Genomic DNA, 24,356 nt, shown 5'->3' with positions numbered 1-24,356 from the left:
ATTTTAACAGAGGAGCTGGATTTTCTTATTTGCCTGAATGGACGAATCTCTCTCTCTCTGCTGGAAATTTTCCGAACTCTTGGATTTGGGTGAATGGTGCTTTGTAGCAGGCTAGCTAGAGGCTGGTGACTGGACTAAGGGAGACGGCTAACTCTAGTCTAGGAGTTTCAAAACTAAACTTTGTTTACAGGCAGCAGGGGTCTTTGGAACGCTCCGCCTGCTATAGGGGAGGCAGATACATCACTCTTGCTAGCCCATTTTACGCCTCACTGTCTATAGATTCTCAGCCCTTGCTTAGGCGGGGTTTGAGGTGAATTATACAGTCCTAGTTTCTTTAGGGCCAATGCCCTCATAAGGTCTCCGGGGTCAAACAGTATTTAGCCTTTTAGCAAGCAGGGCTAGGGTTTCTGCCCAGTTTCAGGCTCTCAAATACCATCATTAAAACGTACCTGGCATTCCGCTACAATATAGTTCAAGAATAATGCCTGGGAACTCTCTGGGTGACCGCAGCATTTTACTTAAATTGTTGCATCTCCAAGGACACTCAGGAAATATTTGGGCGTCATCAATGCTCCAACTCCCCCCCCCCCCCCCCCAAAGGGCTGGCTAGAGGTACCTGAAACTGAGTTGGTGATTCGGGCCAGAGAATGACACAGGCATCAGCTCCCCTAGGAGATGGAAGAATTGGTGGCAGCATTGGGACAGAGGTTTTGGAGGTGGGAAATGGAAGAGAGAGAGAGAGTGCTGGGATCAGGCCCGGGGAATAGGAGAATGCTGCAGTCAGGGAGCAGGAGTTTGGGGAGAGTACCGAGTAGTTATCCAGGGAGGACAGGAAGGGAAAGAGTGTGTATGTGTGTGAGAGAGAGAGACTGTGGGGGGAGGGAGATTTGCTGGAAGAGAGAACGTTGTCCCCCTTCTCGCCCTGCTAATCCACACCGATTTCACGATGGCCACAACTAGAAGGTCCCAGGTATTCCAAGCTTGCAGCTTCTCCCTAGCCTCTTGCTATGCTCTAATGTGCACCCTTGAAAATGCCACTTTACATTTAATCTCATCCATAAAGAAGCCATGTCGAGATCACCAGGTGGCAAGGAATGGAGCTTTTAATTCTGGATGGGCCATTAATGCTCTGCTAGCACCATGCTAAAGGAATGCGTTAAAAGACACTGGCACGGAGGAAGTGATTTTGAGTAATTCAGGTGGACGCGGAGGTGCTTGGAAGATGAAAAAGGCAGCCTTGTCAGAATGAATTCTATTGTGCTCCAAGACATTTTGCATATATAAGGGCATACAAAATGTCTAGCAGCAGACTGGAATTCACTTTGACAAGGCTTTAGAGAGTATTTATTTACACTTCTATATTCATTTATAGCATGGGGCAAGGCCGTGAAGCTATGGAAGTGTGCATGAACGGAAGAATGCGCAGTTGTTTATTGATCTGTTACCCTCTTATCCAATAAAAAAAACAAAACATGACACACACACACACACACACACACACACATACCACACACACAAAGAAAAGCAATCGAAAAGTGGAAGCTTGTTTAATATTGCTCTACCATCATCCTGAAAGGCATAATAATTGGAGTTACACATCAGAACCAAGTGGAGTTACACAATCATGTCTCCTTTTTGCATTTAACAATATATACAATATAAAATAAATACATTTACACAAATGGACATTTGTCTGAGCACACAGTATGATACACGTCACAAAAATATACAGTTGATTGCTTTACAGATGTGAAGCACATCTACAACTATAGACGTTTTGTGGTTTGTTTTTTTTTTCATTTACTACCGGCTATTATGCAACTCCTGGATTATTATAAGCATTATTTTTTCCAATTTCTGTCCTTCAGTGTGCTCCTGTTCTGATAGCACTTGCTCTGCAGAAGATCAACCACTGGACTCCTCGCCTGTTCCTGCTCTATCACTGCCGGGTGATATCTGTTAATGCTTCCCTCTGCCTCCTCCTATACAATCTCCGCACCCCTCCGTCCCCTTGGACTTTAAATAAAAGTTATTTTGAAACTCCTTGACTAGACTGAGCCATCTGCTTTACTCCAGGTCCTCAGACTCTCCTCAGGACTGCCATGAGACACCATTCACCCAAATTCAAACAGATAAAAAAAGGTAAAAGGAGAATTTTTTTTAGAGAAGAAAAATATTTCACATTTATTTGTTAAAGGCCACCTTCTGCCTCTTAAAAATGTGGAGAAGCTTGGTTTGTGATCTTCCCAGGTCAGAACCAAAACAAGTATTTTGGATTTGATTTGGCTGTTGAGTCATGCACATTAACAGTAGATGTATAACTAAATAGTAACTTATGAAAACAAAAGTTGAAGATTGTTACCATAAAATCAGAACAAAATGTAAGAAAAAAATATATTAAAAAAAATTGACTAATCTGACAAGTTTTTTTATATTTCAATAGGAACTATAATCCTATTTCCTAGTGTTTTCTTTTTTCCAAATTCAATTTTTTTTGAGTTTCCAAATAAACAAATCAAGATTAACGATCTCAGAAAAGGTAAGTAACAGGAAATCATGCAGTTAAAGAAATTCCTAGTGTTTTCTTTTTTATTATTACCTCTTAAGATAAATCATTTGGGTAATCGCATTCACTATCCAGCCAAAGGTTAAACTCATCTATTTGCTGATTGGCCAAATAAGTTGGGCAGACTGGATGGGGCAACAGATCTTCACCTGGTGTTATTTACTATCTTAAGGGGGCTCATTTTCAAAAGGATTTCTGTGCATATCCCATAGTTTGTATCTGTAAATTGGATTTTAGAAAATCACACGTGTAACTTGATTACACATGCACTTATTCCTGCACGCACAGCAGGCGCTCCAGGAGGCAGAGTCGAAACAGGGAAAACATCTGCACTCTCTTTCAGTTTTTGAAACCATGTGCACAAATGTGCATGCAGAAACGAACACCTGCGTGCGGGCACAACTTGGGAATTTTTGAAGTGGTTCTATGCACATAAATTCACTTTAAAAATTTGGGCTTGAGTCTGCAGGATACTTTGTATCCCATGGACTTTAGCTTTATGCAGACTGCGGAAAATTATCCTCTAAATGAACAAAATAATACATTTTGGGTACCATTCTACTTCTCCTGCTGGTAGCATCACAAGGTAATGACTAATAAACAGGGAGAACAGAAGCTGGGTTGTGAACTGTCATAGAAAGTATGAAAACCGTGGGGAATTGATGGGATGAGGAGTTAGAGCTGATGCAAGCTGCTCTCCTTTGTGCCCGTACTAAAAGAATGGGCTGTTTCAGGAATGGGGTAAATGAAGTCCTGCCCTGATTCGGGGCCTAAACAGCTTCAGAAGTGAGTGCTTGCACTATGCTTTCTTTACTCTGTGCAGGAGGCAGCACAGCAAGCATGTGACGCATTAAGGAGGGACGGGCAGACTGATGTGCAAACAGATGGCCCTGTGGGAAAGGAAAAATATCACGGAAAATTTAGCACCACTGCAAACCAGGGGCAAATATCAACAAGCATTTTGCAAAAGCTTAAGCTTTTTTCTTTCATAACTGTTTCTGAAAACTGTGTTTAGGAACACAAGCCTTTAAAACTCTGAGAATGAGATGTTTCATCAGAGCAGCCATAAAAGCACAAATGTGATGTCATTAACATAGGTGACATTGCACGAGCAGTTCCAGCACTGGGCTCTCCTACTTTTTCAGCCTGGCTTGAATAGCACCGAGATTCATTATTTTACCACCAGATGATGCATTCAACTGGCGCTAATTCACCCAATCCAGTGTAACCCAGTATTGATGCCAGATTCCGCTGCACCAGGACCATACTCTAGCACAGTGATGTAGGCGTCATGCAGTTAAAAATGCTTAGCATTCTAAGGGGCCGAAGCAAAAATGTTGTGCTGAAAGCGGGGGCTGAGTGCTCAGCGCCCGCTTTCCTAACGCGCCCCCCAGGCACCTCTCCTGGGGGCGCGATGCAATATTTAAATTAGGGCTCGCACTGGGGAGGCTGTCCTGAAAGGAGATTGGTCCTTTCACTGACATGTGACAGTGAAGGGACCAATTGCCGATTGCATAAGGGGATTAGTTAGCACCTATACACCCCGCGTCCAACTGCAGGTTATACAGTGCGCTCGGCTGAGCGCACTGGACTGCCTCGGCCCCTAAGTGCAGCATAAAATTCTAAGGAAGCCTTTGGAAAGAATAGATGAATAGACAAATGTCAAGTTAATGTTTTCTTAATGGCAAGGGTGGTGGATGAATGGAATGACATTTCAGAGAAGAAGATGGAGATAAAAACAGTAACAGAGTTCAAACTAGGCAGGGTATAGGTGCAGAGGATCCCTAGTGATGAAGGGAAAAATCATAGATGAATTGGGGATTATGGCACTGCAGCAGGAAGTAAACTGAGCAAACTAGATGGGTCTGACGGTCCCTATCTGCTCTCACATTCTATCTTTCTGTCAGACTTTGGGTACTCCAGAATTCATTGATTGAATTAAGTAGGTTCAATCTTACTGGTAAGTCAGAGAATAGGCACACAGAGGTTATTACAGTGGTCTCCTTTCCATAAAGCAGCTGTTACAAGCACAGAGACATCTTATCAAGCTTTTGCACATAAGACACAGAAAATGTTTAGGCAGGTAAACAGAGAGGTTTAAATAATTAACATATAGTCACCAACACCCATTTTCTCTTCTATAAGAAAAATAGCAGTTTAAAATTTTTATAGCTTTTTTTTTGTCATCATTCAAAATGCAAAACAGTGGAATACAGCATTCGGCTCTGATTGAAAACACAGGTGTAACCATGATAAGTCACACAATCATATTGCTTTAAATAAGAAAAAAGTTACAATTTTAAAAAATGAAGCAAAAATAGAAATTAAATTATTACGATTAAAAAAATATACAGCTTTCGGTTTTCTAAAGTCTTGTCTTAAGTAAGCGGTCTTTGTTGCAACTTGAAAGAGCTCTTGACAAACAGGGTCTACGGTGAATGGTAAGCCTCTGCGGCTGTTTCAGCTACATTTCAGTTCTGAGCTATTGGACTTCCGTAACTGTATAAAAAATTACTAAAATGGAAAAAAAGAATATTTGAACTGCTCCATTAAAATATCTCCATCTGTTTTTGAGCTGGTTATTGGGAATCTAAAAGTTAAGCACAGCATGCATGTGTGTGTGTGTGTATATCTATATCTATATATATAGATAGATAGATAGATATACATAACACACATGTATCTATACACATACATATGTATATAGATAGATAGATAGATATGGTAATTGAACATTAGTAACTTAAACTCTGTACAGATCTTCTGAAAAATATTTTTACACACACACACTTACATAAATAAATAATCTTATACAATCAGCACCTTTTACCCAGGAGTTGTAAATTTAGTCATTTCAAAAGGGAAGTGCCAAGTTCTGACCTATCACAGCTACAAATTTCAAGTTATTGACCACCTGAATGAATTGCTAAGGATGATTTACCTAGAGTCACACTACAGTCACTTCTCTACTGAGAAACCACAATCTACTATATAGTCCCATATAGCTAATGATAGATACACAGTATTTATAGCACAAGTTGATGTGCCACCCACCCACTGTATTTTGTTTAAAGCACACAAAATAGCAATAGTTTTGGAAACCTCTCCCCAGCAAAAAAAAAACAAAACAAACAAAAAAGTTTTTGTTTTTTTGCAACAACACAGAGCAAGTTAACAACAACATTTGAGATGTTCTGAATAGAAGCCATATTTACAGCATTTAAAAATTAGACTTATCTATAATCTTGAAATATTCAAAGGTTTTTTTCTTCTTCTTCTCCTAAGTTATACATTGGTATGCTATAATAAACTGTTGCAGAAATTATCCCCTTTGTCTTTCGAAAATATTCTGACTTTGCAGGATGTAGCTGTTTTCATGAGTACGTTAGTCTGGCATTTTCCATTGCTTAATTATTCTAGGAAGAACCGTTATTACCAGGAAGGAATAGAATATAGCAGTGTAATCTCCTGAGGAATTGTACATCCAATATTGTCTCTAATTCTACCCTGTGTCTAAAAGCGCACACCACATGAATCCCAACACCACAAGAAGAACAAGACATCAAGTCTTTGAATGCAACATAAGAAGTCAGAGAAAGCACGGCAAACATGAAACACTGAAAAGCGGAACTACATTTTCCTTCATTTGTTAGGATTACAATTTTAATTACATTTGTGTACATAGAGTAAGGATGTTCACATAATACAGGGAGCAGCTACTAACACTGGTATACTGGTATAGCATTTGATGGAGGTTAGTGTTTTATTGGTTATTTAAGCAACTGTACCTTTCTGGGGTATCTAATTGGTTAATGCATTTGATTACACCTCTTAACGTTTGCCTTGAACAGCTTTCATGCTGGGACGTTACTGGTTGAAAAGCATACAGACCAGTTGAGTTATTTGTACAAAACGGCAGTAAAAACAAAATCTGAATCAACTCGTGTGTTAAACTCTTGATTTTAATCAGAAATCTACTCTGATTCTTTAAGGTTGCAAATATTTTGGCATTTGCTTTATTGCCTTCGCAAGCCACAGACAAGTATCTTGATTAACAACCAAAGCAGTTGGAAATCAACTGGCAATTGTCAGTTCTCCTCTCCTAACGCTTCATACAAATTTAGAGCCAGTAGGGGTAATTTCTATCTTAGGCTACCTGTGTATATCATAGGTATAAACTGGCTGTGAACATTTAAGTATATAGAAGTTTATGGTAAGAAACTGGATGTTCTGGACCGGACTGGCACACAACATAAATTGCATCCGTGATAATATGCACCTTCCCTTAAACTATTGCTTGGTTAAGATAAGTTCCCACTTTAATAAATGGCTGGTACAAAAAAATCTTGGTTACTAAGAAGAAACAAAAATAAAACAAATCTCATTTTTCGTATTTTTCTTTTAAAAACCTTCCTAAAAGATCCATTTGTCCTTCGGCATTGTTCATCAGTGTCTGAGCCAGCGCGAAAAAAAATGCAGTGTTTGTCTTTAGTATTGCATGAATGAATAAAGCTTAATCTAGTCCCTGAAAAAAGTTACATAGTAGCTAATCTAAGAAATAGCTGGAAGACTCGAAAAAGCAATTAGGGAATCAAATGGCTGTAACTGAGCTAGATGGAAAATGCAATGGGAAGGAGCAGCCGAGGTAACTTTGCTTAGTCAGAGGCTGCCCCTATGAAATCTAATACTGCATTCAGTAAATTCATCATTTTGTACAGTACGGCTAGCTATGATGCTTTCCTCTTTGATTCCTTTGTCACTGGAGACATCATGGTTCATAATAAATTCACTGGCATCCATACTATGGATTAGCATCCTTTGGCAGGGCTGGCTTCCATCTCTTTTCCATTAGAGACCTCTTTTAAAAAGTTCAGTTGCGGGGGCAGAAAGAAAAAAGAACGCGAGAAGGAAAAGAAAAAAAAATCCTGCATCAGAAAGACACAGAAGGAAGAGTTGAAAGCTGCTTCACAGTCTTGCTGCTAATTATCAGTGCAGTCAATATATTTTTTTAATTATTTAAATTAAATGCTAAGTTTATTTGCCGATATCCCTATGTTTCTTTTCCCTCTGTTCTGTGCATGTTAGGAGGGCCTCAAGATGCTTTAGTCAGACCTTGGCCTCAAGCATTTCCAAAAAAAGTTTGTGCATGGGAACTTTGCCTTCCAGTTTGATGTTGTAGAAATGCTGCACGGCCTTGGTGGAGGTTTGCCTCAGCAGAGGGAGAGTCATCAGGATTTTACCAGCCCGACGAGGATCTTCAATGTGCTGCCCAGCCTCATAGTCTTGGAGAGCCTCATGCAAGACATCTTGAAGTTTTTGAACAGCTTCCAAATCTTCTATGTGCATTGAGTCTGTAAAAGAAAGAAAAATGTATTTTTCAGCCTGGCGTGTTAGACAAAGGGGCTAGTCTGTAGTCAAAGGGCAAATAATAAAATAACTGTATTTTGAGTTCCCAAGTCTTTTGGTAGCAATTTTCAGATGGTTGACACTGGGACAAAGATGGAGATACTTTCGACTCGCAAATTTTGCACAAGTTCTCAAAGGAAAGCATGCATGTACATTCATTCTGATCGCATGGGCTTTTGCATTTGCCTTTTGTGTGGGTAGTTTTTTTTTTTCCCCCAAGGTAAATATCGCACACAGAGTTGAAAATGCAATCAATGTGCACTATTTTCCAGTCCTGTCCATGATACCCCATGAACAACTCCCTTAAATGCGGCCAGCCATACACGTGTTTTGGAACACTGTGCATACTTTTAGCTGAATTGAGCACAGTCACTTTACGCATGGAAATTGATTTGAAAATTGTCCTCCCCATGGATTTGTGTTGAATGAGGATGGGGTCTGGTCAACTGGCTGAAGCCCTAGATTAGACTCATGGGCTTCAGATGGAACTGGACATATTCTGGTCATGAGTCTGTCAATGAGCCTCTGTGTGGTCTAGTGAAGTCACTCTATTCCTCTGTGCCTCCATCTGCTCAACTGTGATTGGTTAATTCTAGCTTAAATTGACTTAGCTTGTGCAGCTGTGATATGTAAATCCTTTCCATCTGCAAGTAAAGCAAGAGCCCATCTTGTAAGTGTTGGATCCCATGACTGTTGCCCCTAATTAAAGCAATGATGGTGATAATGAGTATTTCAATTCTCAACTCTTCAGGGCAGCGGTTATATAATTACCTTCCACAGTGATGCGCAAACTGATAGAACTCTAGACATAAACAATATTTTCATATGAACTTGAGATATGTAGGTTCATTGGGCACCTGCATAATTTCTCCATGAAACAGCATTGTCTGCCTCTCAAATCAATCCATCACCACAAAGAAAATCATTGTATTTCTTTACCATAACAACAAAAAATCTGATATTGTGGCACTGGCTATTGAATGAGATTTTCAGAGAAAACATGTGCTGATAATAGTGTACCTTTACTTGTTTTATTGTCAGAAAAGTAATACCTAACTGGAAAAAAAATTAGTCGCTTCCCTTCATTTTCCATGTCTGTGCACATATATATATATATATATATATATATATATATATATATATATATAGTATGAGCTATTTTTCAATTTCAAATCACAGTTATATATGGGGAGGGTAATTTTCAAATAGCCCACATAGGCTACACTCTGCGGGTACATTTTACCCACATACTTTAACCAGAATTTTCAAAGTGGATTTATGTGGGTGAAATTCACTCTGAAAATTCACACATGTGCACCAAACCCTCTGTGGCATACACTCACAAAGTTATACCTGCTTGAGAGCAAGTGTAACTTTGTACATATGGATTTACATGTATACTTTTGAAAACCGAAAGTATGTGCATAAATTCCGATCCCTCCCAAACTCTGCCCCCTGGAATGCTTATTTAATACGAGGTGAATTCTAAAAACCCGGCGATTTAGTCGGGGTGAACAAACAAATTGGGCTCGTGTGCACCTAGCAGACTTTAAAAGCCGCCGAGGTATGTACACATCTCCTGCTGCATGCACATCTCGAAAGGCATGGTCTGGGCATTTCGGAGCGTGAACCTGCGTTGTGCACATAAATATGCAACTCGGCACGCACCAAGGTCCCCTGCCACATAAATTTACTTCTGTTCTGGATGACGTGCAAGTGATAAAGAAAACTAGGCAGATCTGCGGGGTTGTGAGGGTTGGGGCTAACTGGGGGGAGTGAATGCTATTAAACTAGGGGGGTTGGAAGACCTCTCTCTTTCCTGGCAATCTGGGGAAGAAATGGCAAAACAGGGAATAGCACTGGTGCGCACCTCTTAAATCAACCAATTTATGTGGGCCAACTGGGATCTGGGCTCACATGCATGCATTCACTTACAATTTGGCACATGTGTAAAGGCTAGGCTATTTTAGAAATGCACACATAAGCATGTGTATGTTTATAAAATGGCCGCTTCTCTGGGCACGGACTGACCTATGCGTCCAAATGTGTGCACATGCTCCAGTTTTAAAGTTATTGTCCCTGCATGTAAAAGTGGATGCAAAATCGTGTTCCACACATATTTTTACACACATACTCTCCAGAACTGTTTTCATAGAGGCATGCGCATAAAATCAGGTTTTATGCTCCTCTGAAAATTACCCCCCCGAATGGTGTAGCCAAAGACTGTGTCAATCTAAAGACCCAAAAGGGCTGGCTTTTTGAATGGGTGCCCTCAAGGCGCCATGCCAAAAGGAGCACTGCTGTGCAAGCATGATCTCCCTCACAGCAGCACCCTTCTTTTCTGCCACATTTAAGATTGCAGCCAGCAGCTGCGCAGGCTGCTGGACAAAGTGGGATGCTCAGGCAGGAAACAGTTCATCATTCCTGGAGCCTGGCAGTCTACAGGAAAAGCAGGACTAGATAGGGGCCACCACGGAAAGACACAAGATGCAGATGGGAGCTCAACAGGCAGAGGATGAGACAGAAGAAGTGGTTTTTGAGCACTAGGTGAGGTTGGAGATGAGGTGTGGCACAGGCAGAAAGAGGGAGACTGGAGGCATGGATAGAGAGCGAGAGAAGCGACAATTTCAGTTTTCGCAAGGGTGAACCAGCCCTGGGCCCAATGTATCAAGCTGTGGAATTCCCATGGGTCAGTGGCCGCATTCATATGCAAGTTTTTCACCCAGCTCATTTGCATGGGTAGAAACGTACATGTTAAAGTGTAGATATCTTTTTATTTTTTCCCCAAAAAAACAGCCCATGAAAATGTCTTTGTGTGCTGAGATTTGCTGAATTCTGAGTTAATGAGCTGCTTTGCATGAAATTGCATCACAGCAGCTCATTACCTAAGTAATTCATTAATTAATAAGATGTAATTACCTGCCCTACCAATCTAAATAGGTGAGGTACAATTTAAATAGTTTATAATAAACAAGCAGGCATAAATTAGAATCCAACAATGAAAAGCAAAAACAAATAAAAATAAATGTATATCAATAAATTAACTCAGATAAAATTATTTAGGTTTCTTATGATAGTAACTGCTGCTCTGTGCTAGTTACCCCCAGACCTTATGGCGAGAGTAGAAATATTTACATGTTGGGGAATGTTGGGAAACATTGGCCTAGGGAACCATAAAAGTAGCAGACTCTGTATAGCACACAATCAATGAGAATATGCTGGAGTGGGAGAGACCCTGAGAAGTGGAAGCAAGCTACTGTCATAGAAAGGGAAAGGGTGAGCCAGGAGGAGGTGCCTGTGCATCGGAGAAAATTCTTTTTCACACAACGCACAATAAAGCTCTGGAATTTGTTGCCAGAGGAGGTAGTTAGTGCACTTAGTGTAGCTGGGTTCAAAAAAGGTTTGGATACGTTCTTGGAGGAGAAGTCCATTAATGGCTATTAATCAATTATACTTAGGGAATAGCCACTGCTATTAATTGCATCAGCTATGTCCGGTGGTTTTTTGTACGGGAGCTTGATGTAAGGGTAACCGATTTGCAGCTACCCTTTTTGTTAGCCCCCGTCTATTAGTCTTTATTGATTATGAAAATTTCTACTTTTTTATATATTTTTTTCTTATATTTTTTCTTTTTTCTTTTCCTTAATAAAATTCCTTCTCCCCGGCTACTTATCCGACCCAAAAATACTTTTTATTTTATACTTATCAAGGTCGTCGCCTTAAATAATTCTTATGGGTTCGGATTGGCCCGTCCGACATTGGCCATGTTTCGGCACTGCGTGCCTGCTTCAGGGACTGCGGAAGAGTTTACCACTGTGTCCAAGCCCGGGTTCACAGTGTCGGATTTACTTTTTCCGTGTCGTGTGTTGAGAGAGCGACGCCTTTCTGTGTCGTGTGTTGAGAGAGCGACGGAAGGCGTCGCTCTCTCAACACACGACACGGAAAAAGTAAATCCGACACTGTGAACCCGGGCTTGGACACAGTGGTAAACTCTCCCGCAGTCCCTGAAGCAGGCACGCAGTGCCGAAACATGGCCAATGTCGGACGGGCCAATCCGAACCCATAAGAATTATTTAAGGCGACGACCTTGATAAGTATAAAATAAACAGTATTTTTGGGTCGCATAAGTAGCCGGGGAGAAGAAATTTTATTAAGGAAAAAAAAAAAAGAAAAAATATAAGAAAAAAATATATAAAAAAGTAGAAATTTTCATAATCAATAAAGACTAATAGACGGGGGCTAACAAAAAGGGTAGCTGCAAATCGGTTACCCTTACATCAAGCTCCCGTACAAAAAAACCACCGGACAAGGTTTTCCCTTGAAATAGCAGTTGGAGAATTGAATAAAAAGGGAAAGAGGTTTGTTGGAGAATATTAATTGCATCAGTAGCATGGGTTCTTCTTAGTGTTTGGGTAATTGCCAGGTTCTTGTGGCCTGGTTTTGGCCTCTGTTGGAAACAGGATGCTGGGCTTGATGGACCCTTGGTCTGACCCATTATGGCATGTTCTTATGTTCTTAGATGGCTGGGCTAAGCTCTGAGAGGGGCAGCTGGCTGTGGAACCAGTGAGTCTCCTGGCGCATGAGAGTGCTAAGAAGGGGTGAGAATAGGAAAGAGAGGGGACTGCTGCAGGCTGAGGAAGAGCTGGCAACAAGCATCAACTGGGCACGAGAGTACTCACTGAGAAGCCGATGCAATAAGGTGCACCCAAGTTTACTTGCAGCTGGGCACGCGTTTTAGGCTTGTAAACATAGCATCCGATGCAGTGAGGAAATTAGCGCATCCAAAACGTGCGCTCTAACAAACACTTACCTGATAATGCACCCAACGCATGTAAATTCCATGCAGATGAAGACATTACCTAATACTATCCGATGCAGAAAAGCACACCCAAAGGCTGGGCGCCCAAAGTACATTTTTTATGGGTAAGCGTTTTTATTGGCATTTCTCCAAACAAAATACAGAACAACCAGAGGCGGTGTTGAATTCTGATACCCCCCCCCCCCCGAGTATACATTATAACTCAACAGATATAGTTCCCCCCCCCAATCCCCCCCATTATGAATGCCGGGGATAATGAGCGAAAATAATGTGCAATTTGTATATATGAAAAAGTGTGAGCTGCCCCTAGATCATACTGATCACAAATCTCCGAGAAAGAAAGTAGCTGCCCGTCCTTCGTAATAAGTTGCCCCAAGTGAGAGATACCCTTGAGAGTCCACTCCTTAAACACCGACGACTGGGACCCGGGGGAGAAATCCACATTACCCACAACGGGTAGCAAGTATGCACAAATTCTAGCCATCTGCAAACGCTTAGTCAAAAGGATCCAGGCTTGCTGAATCGGCCTTATAACTATGGACTGGGTTAGGAATGTCGAGAGCCTGGCTGCCTCCACCTGGAGAACATATTTGACATTTATCGGAGCCGCGAGGGCGCTATCAGCCAGGAAATTAGTAGGGGACGAGGTGCCAGTTGGCACTCGCCAGAATGACTGGGCTGAACTGTTGCCCAGGGCTGAATTCGCCATCAACTCTCATCCAGCAACATCTACTGGATCAACACCATTTGAAATGGTTTATGGACGACTACCATCACCACCACTTCCACTACTACTGTTTGTGTCATCCCCGTCAGCTCAATCTACTGCCAAAGATATTCAACAACTATGGACTCAGACCAAAGAGATGCTTCTCAAAGCAGGACAACGAGCAAAGAAAGGATACGATGCTCATCACTGCAAGGCTCCAGATTTCCAGCCTGGTGACAAAGTCTGGCTATCCACAAAGCAGTTAAGACTTAAGCTACCTTCAAGCTTGCTTTGCTCCACGCTTCGTTGGACCCTTTCCTATTCTCCGACGATTAGGCAATCTCACTTATAGTCTGAAGCTACCAACAGCATTGAAGATTCATAATGTATTCCACGTCTCACTATTGAAGCCATTGATCCTTAGTGAGTTCTCTACCATGACACCTGAACCTACACCAATAGATGCAGATGAAGACATTGAATACAAGGTAGACACAATCCTTGACGTAAGAAAAAGAGGCAGAATATGAGAATACCTTCTGTCTTGGGAGGGTTATGGACCTGAAGAAAACTCTTGGGAGCCTTTGGCTAATATCATGGATAAAGAGATACTTCAACAATTCTACAGAATGCATCCTCAGAAACCAAGACCAGGTAGGAAGCCTGCAGGGAGCTCTTTGAAGGGGGGTGCTGTTGCATCAGACGGGCCTAGACGGCTTCGCCCCGTATGCCTCACTTTGTTCATGGCCCCTCCCACTTACCTTGGGAAAATGGCTACCACCGCGTCTGCAAGCCGCCCTCTCCGGCATCCCCGGAACGGCTATGGTGCTGCCTCCCACCATGCTCCTCCCAAGGACCTACTAGGGTGCGAGCGCGTGCGAGCCACCCACGTCTTTATTCCAGCTTTGGCGCGAACCTCAGGGGCGTCTCCCTCAAGTGACATTACGCCATCCCGGTATATAGCCTATACTTGATTGCTAGCTCACTGAGTTAGCAAAGACTCGGATATGTCTGGTCTAAGCTACTCTGCTGCTTCCGTGCTGCCGCTGGAAGCTCTCTCTCTGCCCTTTGAGATATTGACTAACCTGGGTACCCGCTCCTCGGGGGCCCTCTGTTTTATTTCAGGTGCCTTTCAGGGATCAGGTACTCACTCCTCGAGAGCCTGCTCTCCCTGCCTCGGTGCCAGTACCATCTACTTCAGCCTGGTGGAATCGCATACCTACAGCTACCATCTAGTGAGTAATCTAACTCTCAGCCTGTCTCCTCCACAGCATTGCCTTGCTAGGAAACATGCACCGGAATTCCCCTATACCTTCGGGGTGAGAAGGCTCCCTTCTGCCGAGGGTCCTGAGACTGCTACATCCAGACTACCTCACTACTGCCACCTTTGGTGGTATACATCAAGCTGTACAATAAAAAATCTAATTCTGTCTTTGTGCGTCCTGAGTCTAGCCCAGTACTGTGGCTCCACACGGGGCCCCTCCCTGTGGGTGTGGTCATCTGCCACAATACGCAAGAATCCACCCAAACACCGCTTAACCATAACACTCTCAAGTCTAGAATCGGACAGAGTCCCCCTGTTCTCTTTGGAATCAGGAAATATTTGTAGTAGAACCCCTGCCCCTGCTGATTCAGTGGAATGGGCTTGAAGACCCTGGCAGCCATGAGGGTGGCAAGCTCCACCAGAAGTATTTCCTGATGCAAGGACTTATCCCAGGAAAGGCAAGCAGGAGAGTGTGGAGGGACACCCAGAAGGTTAAATCTGTACCCACGACAAACAATTGATAGACTCCACTGGTCTGAGGTTACATCGGGCCAATGGTCCTAGAAGAACTGCAGCCAGCCTCTGATCGGAGGGCCGCACATCGAGGGGACAAACGGTTGGCTTTCGTTCTCTCACAGCCAGTCAAAACCCCATGGCAGGGCTAGACTGGAGCGCCAGCTGAGGTCTGGGGACCTGCACTTGCCTGGGGTGGGCCCTTGAGCTTACCCACTGGGATCATCTGCAAGAAGCGGGTGGATAGTATTTCCTCTGGCGGTAGAAGGGCTTCCTTGGGCCCTGACGCAAGCACTTTCTGGCCAAGGACGGGGTGTCCAAGGATCTGGCAGATGCAGGAGAGTCTCATGGTGGTCCTTCAGCTGAGCCACAGCATCCCTCATCTTATCATCAAATAGGTTTTCCCCAGTACACGGTAGGTCTATGAGCTTCTCCTGAACCTCTGGCCAGAGATCAGAGGTCCGGAGCCAGGCCATCCTACAGACGCCTATGCCCACTGCCGCTACCCTAGCTGCCATTTCAAACACGTCATAGGTGATAGGTGGAATGCATCTTCTGTTTGCCACATTCCAGGCCTTGCTGAACAACTGTTGTAAAGGCGCCCTGCTGCTGTTGGGCCAGGCATTCGTACAGTTCCTGAACCTGCTTCTAGAGGTTCCAGGAATACTCTGTCATGTACAGCTGGTAGGAGGCGATATGGGCAACTAACATGGCAACCTGAAACACCTTCCTGCCCAGGGCTTCCAAAGCTCTATGCTCTCAGCCTGGGGGGGGGGGGGGGGGGGGTGGTGGAGGTGGGGTGGAGGCGTGGGTACGGAAATGCTTTGCCTTCTTTAGGGCAGACTCTACCTTAACTGATTTGTGTGGGAGCTGATATCTCTCGAGCCCCAAGGCCTGCTGAACCAAATACACAGCCTTGGCCTTTCTACTGACTGGAGGCACAGAAATGGAGTGTTCTGAAATTCTAAGGAGCAGCTCCTTGAATATATCATGAATGGGAACAGCTACCACCTCCTTTGGGATGTCCACAAACTGGAGAACTTCCAGCATTTTGTGCTGGCTTCCTCTTCCATCAAGAGTTAGAATAGAATGGTTTCTGCCATGGCCCAGACAAACCTGTAAAGGTTAAATCCTCAGGCGGGGACTGGTGATGCTCCTCCGGACATGGGTCCGAGGGGAGGTCCCTGGAGTCATCGGAGGAAGACTCAGAAGAATCATCCCACCACAGGTCATAAGGAGCATCATCATCACTGACATCACCCAAGGGTGTCCGTGGAGGAATTCTTCCCCCACTCAACGGCTGAGGCACCGAAGGCCCTGGGAGTGGTCCAGGCAATGATGGTTGTGGAACCAGAGGATTCGATGGTGCCTTTGGCTTCAAAGACCCTTCCTCCTTGAAGGAACCCACAATGGGGATCACACTGGAAGGAAGAGGTATTGGTGGCTAATGAGGCATTGATGGCACCTGGGCCACCTGCATCGGCTGCGAGGGGAGAATGCCTAGAAGGACATTGAGGTGCTCCAGAAGTGGTGACAAAATGGAAGGCATGGGCTCCGGCACCAGTGGAAGCATCGGTGGAGCTGGCAGCTCGATACCCTGCAGGGCTCAAACAACCACCAGCTGCACCCTGTGCTCCAACTTCTCCTTGGAGACTGCTGATGACAGGATGGACTGAGGAGGTGGTGGCATAATCAGATCTCCCTCAGAGTCCCGAGGAAGATTGGTACCCAGCACCGGAATTGGGGGGGGGAATTCCTTGGACTCCCACGTTCGATGGAGGGCAACGCCTCCTCTCCACAGGGTCACTTTGGGGGCATCACAGCTGAAGCCGGCACCATCCCGAGCTTGGGACCTTGCGAAGACGGTGACATTAGCAATGTTTCTTGGACCTCCCATGGTGCTTGGCCTGGTCTTTCCCCAGGCACCGAGGGCGATGGAGACAAATCTGACATCCTCGATTGCGAAGAGACCGAAGGGGGCTGATCACCAGAACCACAATCCAGCGAAGGTCTCTGTGGAGACTGATGCCCTGGTGTCCATCGGCTCTCCCCGGCCCTTCAGTTTTGATTCTCCCGATGCCAATGTCGAGGCCTCAAATTTCTTTGACCCAAAGAGCTTCTCCATCTTGTCCAGGTGGGCACGCCGGCCCTTGGGGGGTCATTTGATTGCAGAACAGACACCCCCTGACATCGTGCGATGCCCCCAGACAGAGGACACACACCTTGTTTAAATCTGTAATGGACAAAATCTGAGGGCACTGGGGGCACCAGTGAAAACCTGACACCATAGACGCAAAAAGGCTGATGTCAGGTGGGGTCTCGAGGGCTCTGCTAACAGGATCAACCACACAGTATGAAAACACTTACCGCACCACCCAGCTAAGTCCGGGAGGAATAGAAGAGTTGAAAAAACCGACTGTAGAACAGTTTTCCACAGAAAAAAGAGCATGAGCTCCACAACCGTGAGATGATAGCTCTGCAGAAAAGGAGACTGAAGAGGAACCCCACCTAGACACATGCTGGGCATGCTCAGTGTGCCAAAGTTTCTAGAAATTTGACATAAGTGTTCCGTGCCAGGCTCTATCTGATGATGTCACCCATGTGTGAGGACTACCATCCTGCTTGCCCTAGGAGAAAGAACTTTTCTACCATCTTATCAAATACCCGTAAAGTTTAAGTTGGAAACCACTTTGCTTCCAGCGTGATTATTGCTGCTATAGATGGTTGGAGATTATCAGTGCTTCACAAGGGGCAATGTAATTATTGAACAATGCAAAAAGGCCTTGAGATTAAACTTTCTCCCAGAGAGCCCCCGACTCAGATCTAGCTAAACTCCTTGCAAATATTGTGTGCCTCTGGATCTATTATCCAGGTTTTCCCACTTAGGGGTGACATGTGCCTAAATTTCCACCTGCGCTGTAGCACATACTTTTGAAAATCAACATTACGTGAGTAAGCCAGTCCTAATTTTCAAAGCATATTTATGTGTCTAGCCTGCTTTCAAAATTTGGGTTAAAGTAGGCAAGAATTCTTTACTCGCTTACTTTAGCCCTATGTGCGCAGTTATAAAATTGTCTTCTTATTTTTATTTTATTTATTTATTTATTTGTGAGTTTTTCTATACCGAAGTTTGGTACAAGCCTTCACGCCAGTTTACATTTGTAAATGTATTTATTTAAAAGAATTTATATCCCGCACCCATCAAGGTTTGGGGCGGGTTACAATAAAACATTCATAATAATTTAAACATAAATAGGACAACTAAAATAGGATACATGGATAAAATAAAACATAGAACATAAAATGAAGCGAGTTTAGATTTTATTGCATAGTTCTGGGAATGCTTGTTTAAACAGATAATATTTTAAAGCTTTTTTGAAATCCTTTGCATTGGACAGAATTCTGAGATTGGAGGGAATTGAATTCCAGAGGATTCTTAAAGAGAAATAAGTATTTGAGGTTTTGGGAAACATTTTGTGCTTGGTGACTCAAACATTTGCCATGAAATTAGGGTGTCACTGTGCTGTTTGCAATCTTATGATTATGCTTGCACCATCCAAGATATTTTCCATTAAAACATGGAAATAGCAAAGAATAATGTCAGAGCAGGAAACCTTTTTTTTTTTTTTTTTTTTTTTTTTTTAAAACAAGTGGAATGTCCAAGAAAGTAAAACTACAATAAATCATTTTTTTCCTGGAGAAAACCAAGATGGAGAAAAAGAATCAGAGCGGCCTAGGGAGGATAAAAAATAAACATGTGGGAAGACTGATGTTATAAAGGCCAGGGATACAGGTAGTAACAGCTGCTTTAGGAAAGGGAATCAGTCTACACTGACTGTGAGTTTTCCAGTTACACAGCACAGGAAAGAGAAGGAGAAAAGCATGTTCATGGCAATTTTCGATCTGTCTGCTTTGGTGTAAAGTCCACGTGTACTCTTCAGCCAGCGGACTTTGCACCAGATTTCAAAGGGAAGGTCCGCGCGTATGTTCCCTTTGACAGCTGCTTTTTGTAAGGATAGAATTTTTATGGAAAAATAAAAAAGTGGCTGAGATTTGAAACTTGAACCTGTGTGCGTTATTTTTTCAAGCCACCCAAAGCGTGCTTTCAGGGAAGCCTCCCCCAAACATGGCTGAAAGTGACTGTTCTGTGGAACCTCATGCGTAAGTTTAGGCAGGGTGAAGGAGGGCACATTTCAGGCAGGCCAATTTACCCGGGTAAATGGCTTTGAACATTGCTTTCTTAAAGTGCGATGCATTAGCAGTGACAAAAATCCCACTTAAAATGTACTTGTGAGATGATTAAATCTGGCCAGATATAGCCAGCAATGAAGATTGATAACCTGTTACAACACATGGGATATGAAGCAAAGCTAAGGTAATGTTTTTTCATGCACTCGCGGGGAAAAGCCACTGCTTTCAGCTCAGTATTACTGCTCAAAATGTGCCTGCTAAGTTGTAATATCTATTCTGAACTCAAAGGTGTGCCTTGCATGTCAGGAAAGACCTCTTAAACAGGTTAGGTCCAGTGTTAGAACAAAACCACTGGGCACCCTCTTATATTTTATTTATTTATTTATTTATTTAAAGAATTTTTATATACCGGGGCACGTAGCAAAACATCACCTCGGTTCACAGTGTAACATAACATAGCAAATAGCTTTACAATAGCTCTATGGACCTCTCCTGCTGCTTGAAGACTCTTTTAGGCCAGGATTCATTATTCTTCGCAGATGATTTCTGTATTAACATTGTGGAGGATCATATCATTTGGAGCTATATCTATTTTTACACACAGCCGGCTAGTTATAGGTTGATGACAATGTGGCATATTAATTTCCTCTCAAAACACTTTGCCTTACAAATAAGGTAGGCTAAGAGACAAGAAATCTTTTCTTTTCCTCTGCCTTTTTATGATGAATAGTGCGAAAACGGGAGGTGGGCCTGCGAAAGCCTGCAGCCTTCACACCACAGCGATGCGCCGGCTGCCGGCTTTCGCACCGAATAGCGCCACCGTGAAAGGTGGTGCTATTCGGCGCGCTGTCAATGATAATGTTAGTAACATTATTGCCGGCAGCGAAGACAACGCCGACTCCGCCCCCCTCCTTGCCCCGACTGCTCCCCTCCCCCTAAGTTGCATGATATCGCATGCGAAAAGGCCTTTGAATAATGACCCCCTTAGTTCATTGATTATGCCACTGTGACATTATCAGGCCGATGCTGTACCATGCGCTGGCTGCAGTGCACGGTTTAACCCACGTCTGGACACACGTTTTGGTCGCGCGTCCGTATCCCCCGATGCAAAACGCACGCGTAGGTAATAGCACTCATTACATGCAAACGCATGTTGATGAGTCTAGTAATGATTCCCCCCGTGCAAAAGAAAACAAATGTACACTAGAGGCACACATTTTTACTCTCCAGAATTAATGCCAGCTAAGTCCTGAGGAGCCAAAAAAAGTGTCGTGGCGATATTAAGTTGGAAGAACTGAAAAATGAGAAATGTCCCCCCCCCCCCCCCAAAAAAAAAAAAAAAGTGTGCCAGTGGTCAGGTTAGGAAAATTGATATTCTAAAGCGAGCGTCCATGTTCCTAAGTGGCTGACCGCCACCTCTCCCGGGCACCTGCTGCTGAGGAGGCGCCAGGGGCACGCAATGTTTCCTAGCGCCCCTTTTTTACTGCAGCAGCCCTTCTGCATTTCTCATTGGGCGCTCCGGAGAGGTGGATCGGCTCACGTCAAAGGAGCGGGCACTCACTCATGAGCGCCCCTTTAATGCATGCCAATATTGCCTCAGTTTGTATGTGTATTGTAACCAATAATGCTACAAGAAAATAGTGACTGGTTTGTATTTAATGTTAAGTTTGGGTTTTGCTGTTTGTTCTATGTACGTAAAATAACCATCGACAAAAATAAATATTACAACAAAAAAAGAGTAGAACCATTTACAATGAAGTGGGGAAGGAAGGAAGGAGGCATGAAGTAACTGCAACCTCCAATGTTTTTCCCATGGTAGCAAACAAAAGCATTTTATAGGGCTGACCATCATGTATTTTATATCTTACAGAGTATTGTTGTAAATGCATCTGTAAACATTTACCATATGCGGCGTGATCCCTTTATAAATATAATAAATGGGAACTGGACGTCTGCTGTACTGTCTCTGCAGAAGAGCAAGCCCACCTGCAGAATCCCAGCATTGTCACTGCAGGAATGCACTGCGTCCTTGTACAGAGCCACAGTGCTGGCACTGCAGGAATGTACTTCCATATGTGACGTCTCAGAGCTGCCACTGCTGGAATGCACTGCATCCTTGTACAGCGCCACAGTGCTGGCACTGCAGGAATGTACTTCCATATCTGACGTCTCAGAGCTGTCGCTGCTGGAATGCACTGCATCCTTGTACAGCGCCACAGTGCCGGCACTGCAGGAATGTACTTCCATATCTGACGTCTCAGAGCTGTCGCTGCTGGAATGCACTGCATCCTTGTACAGAGCCACAGTGCTGGCACTGCAGGAATGTACTTCCATATCTGACGTCTCAGAGCTGCCGCTGCTGGAATGCACTGCATCCTTGTACAGAGCCACAGTGCTGGCACTGCAGGAATGTACTTCCATATCTGACGTCTCAGAGCTGTCGCTGCTGGAATGCACTGCATCCTTGTACAGAGCCACAGTGCTGGCACTGCAGGAATGTACTTCCATATGTGACATCTCAGAGCTGCCACTGCTGGAATGCACTGCATCCTTGTACAGCGCCACAGTGCCGGCACTGCAGGAATGTACTTCCATATCTGACGTCTCAGAGCTGTCACTGCTGGAATGCACTTCCATCAGTGGAGCCACAGTGCTGTAGAAATGTGCTTCTATCTACAGAGCTGCAGTGCTGTCGCTGAAGGAAGGCTATATATGGAGTCTTGCAGGGATGCGCTTCCCTATATGGATGCATAGGGCTGGCACTGCAGGAATGTACTGCCCTCTAAGGAGCTGCAAAGCTGTGACTACAGGAATACACTTACCTATACGAAACTGCAGTGCTGTCACTACTGGATTGCACTTCCTTATGTGGAGTCTCTTGCTGTCACTGCAGGAATGCGTTTCTATATAAGGCATTTCAGTCATACCACTGCATGAATGCACATCACCATACATTGGAATTTTAGACAGAATTTCATCATCAAGAATCCTAGTTTCCATTATCTTGGTAGCACATAAATACATGGATGATTTTTAAAACAGATCTTGTTACTGAAATCACATCCTCCTATGGCAACCAAGCACAAGGTTTATTTATATTACTAAGAAAGTTTTGCAGTAGTCCTCCTTCAAACCAAGTTCTTACAGCAGTTGGTGTATACAGATGTAGGGAAAGTCAGCCATTAAAAAATAGGAAGCCAAGATAGTCAGGTTTAAACCCAGTCTTCCATTCCCCTATTAACACCCTCTGCCTACTACCGTAAAGGCCCCCTGGGGAACCACCAGCTCTTTATATGTTTCCACATGGGACTTAAGTGTCTGGTGGGGCTGCGCTGATGGGTGGTGTCATGGGGTGGGGTGGGAGTGAAGCATGTGTGGGTAGGGTGTATGTAATATGTGTGTGTGCGTGTCTGGGGAGTGAGTGGGTGTGTGAGTAGGTGGTTGTGCATGGGCGGGTGGGGAGGTGTGAGAGTGGTGTATTGGTGGGTACATAAATAGGGGGAGGCTTGCTCTCTCCCTCCTTCCATTCTCCACTCCCCCATGCTCTCTTCCTTTCCACTGCCATCCTCTCTTTTCCCCTACCTTCTCCTCTCTCACACACTACTGAAGTGCTCCTCCCCCCCGGCTCTCACCTCCCTCCTCTGTCCCAGTCACTGTAGCAGTCCCTCCACCGATGTGACCTGAGATCTCTGTTAGGCGGGCTGCTCACTATTGCCAGAGCCGATGAGACAGCCTTCTCTGTTGGCGGGGCCGGCTTTCTCTGGTGGCGATTGCCTGATTCCCTCCGGGGTACCACGGTCTCTTCTGATGGCAGGCGCTTGGCTTCGCTGCTGGACAGCACAAGGGGATGCCTGCTACATGCCATCCAACCACCTGTGCAAGCACAGTCAGCAGCACGGAAACGACCAACATCAGGTTCACAAATGAACAGTGTTTTATATATAGCGGGATAAATGTCATTACTTTTTAGATGATTTCTGTATTAACACTGTGGAGGCTCATATCATTTGGAGCTATATCTATTTTTACACACAGCTGGCTAGTTATGGGTTGATGACAATGTGGCATATTAATTTCCTCTCAAAATACTTTGCCTTACAAATAAGGTAGGCTAAGAGACAAGAGATCTTTTCTTTTCCTCTGCCTTTTTATGTAAATAAACAGAATTCAAACTCCATGGCTAGTCTCTCACATTAAAGAACCTCGGCCCTATTCTGCTTAATTTCCATAGAGATCCCGGGTCCTAAATAAGATTCGATACATCACAGAAAATATTTGCTTTTAGCAAAACATTATTTTAATTCAATGTAACAGGGAAAGGAAGATTGGGGCAGATTATCATCTATTATCATGTCTAGAACAGCACAGACTTCTTTCAGACGGAAATATGCTTTTGATGTTAATTATTTCTTATCCCTACTTTTTTGAGTTACATGTAGAAATGCTCCTAATTGGGAAAGTTATATGATCGCATTACACAAACTGAAATAAGACCTGTCCATTTAGGGTCAAAACTTTTTTCTTTTTGTACCTGTTGAAAGGTTGAGCACAGCATTATTATTATTATTTATTTTTTTTTTATGAGAGATTTAATGCTCCTGCTTTGGCCACAGTCATAACATTTATGTAACCCCAGCAGAGTCAGATGGCAGGATGTTAATGCCCCATACTGTACCAGCTCTCTATCTCGGCTATAAGGGCCAAGATGAACCCAGTCCTTATAGCTCATGGCTTTGACCATACGTTTGGTCTTTCGAGCAGATTCTACGGTCTCAGCTTAGCCAAACAGAGGCAGAGCAGTGCAGCAAAACATGGCACCAGAAGAAAGATATCTGTTTAAAAACAGAGATTTCGGCTTTCTCAGGCAACTCCTGTGAAATCTGTTTGG

General features: G+C 43.8%; 1 protein-coding gene across 9 annotated transcripts in view; it reads right to left on the bottom strand.

Moving 5' to 3' along the window:
- Window positions 1–1,528: 1,528 nt before the first annotated feature.
- The window catches only part of ESRRG (estrogen related receptor gamma), a 1,204,337-nt gene continuing 1,181,509 nt past the window's right edge, over window positions 1,529–24,356 (bottom strand). For all 9 annotated transcript variants that reach the window (XM_029593195.1, XM_029593193.1, XM_029593192.1 and 6 more), the window contains one exon: window positions 1,529–7,917. In XM_029593195.1, the coding sequence (XP_029449055.1) occupies window positions 7,673–7,917 (245 nt within the window). In that variant the 3' untranslated portion in view covers window positions 1,529–7,672. The remainder of the gene's footprint in view (window positions 7,918–24,356) is intronic.

Source organism: Rhinatrema bivittatum, chromosome 3 (assembly GCF_901001135.1).
Source record: "Rhinatrema bivittatum chromosome 3, aRhiBiv1.1, whole genome shotgun sequence".
Lineage (NCBI taxonomy): Eukaryota > Metazoa > Chordata > Amphibia > Gymnophiona > Rhinatrematidae > Rhinatrema > Rhinatrema bivittatum.
This window is presented reverse-complemented; position numbering and strand designations above follow the sequence as displayed.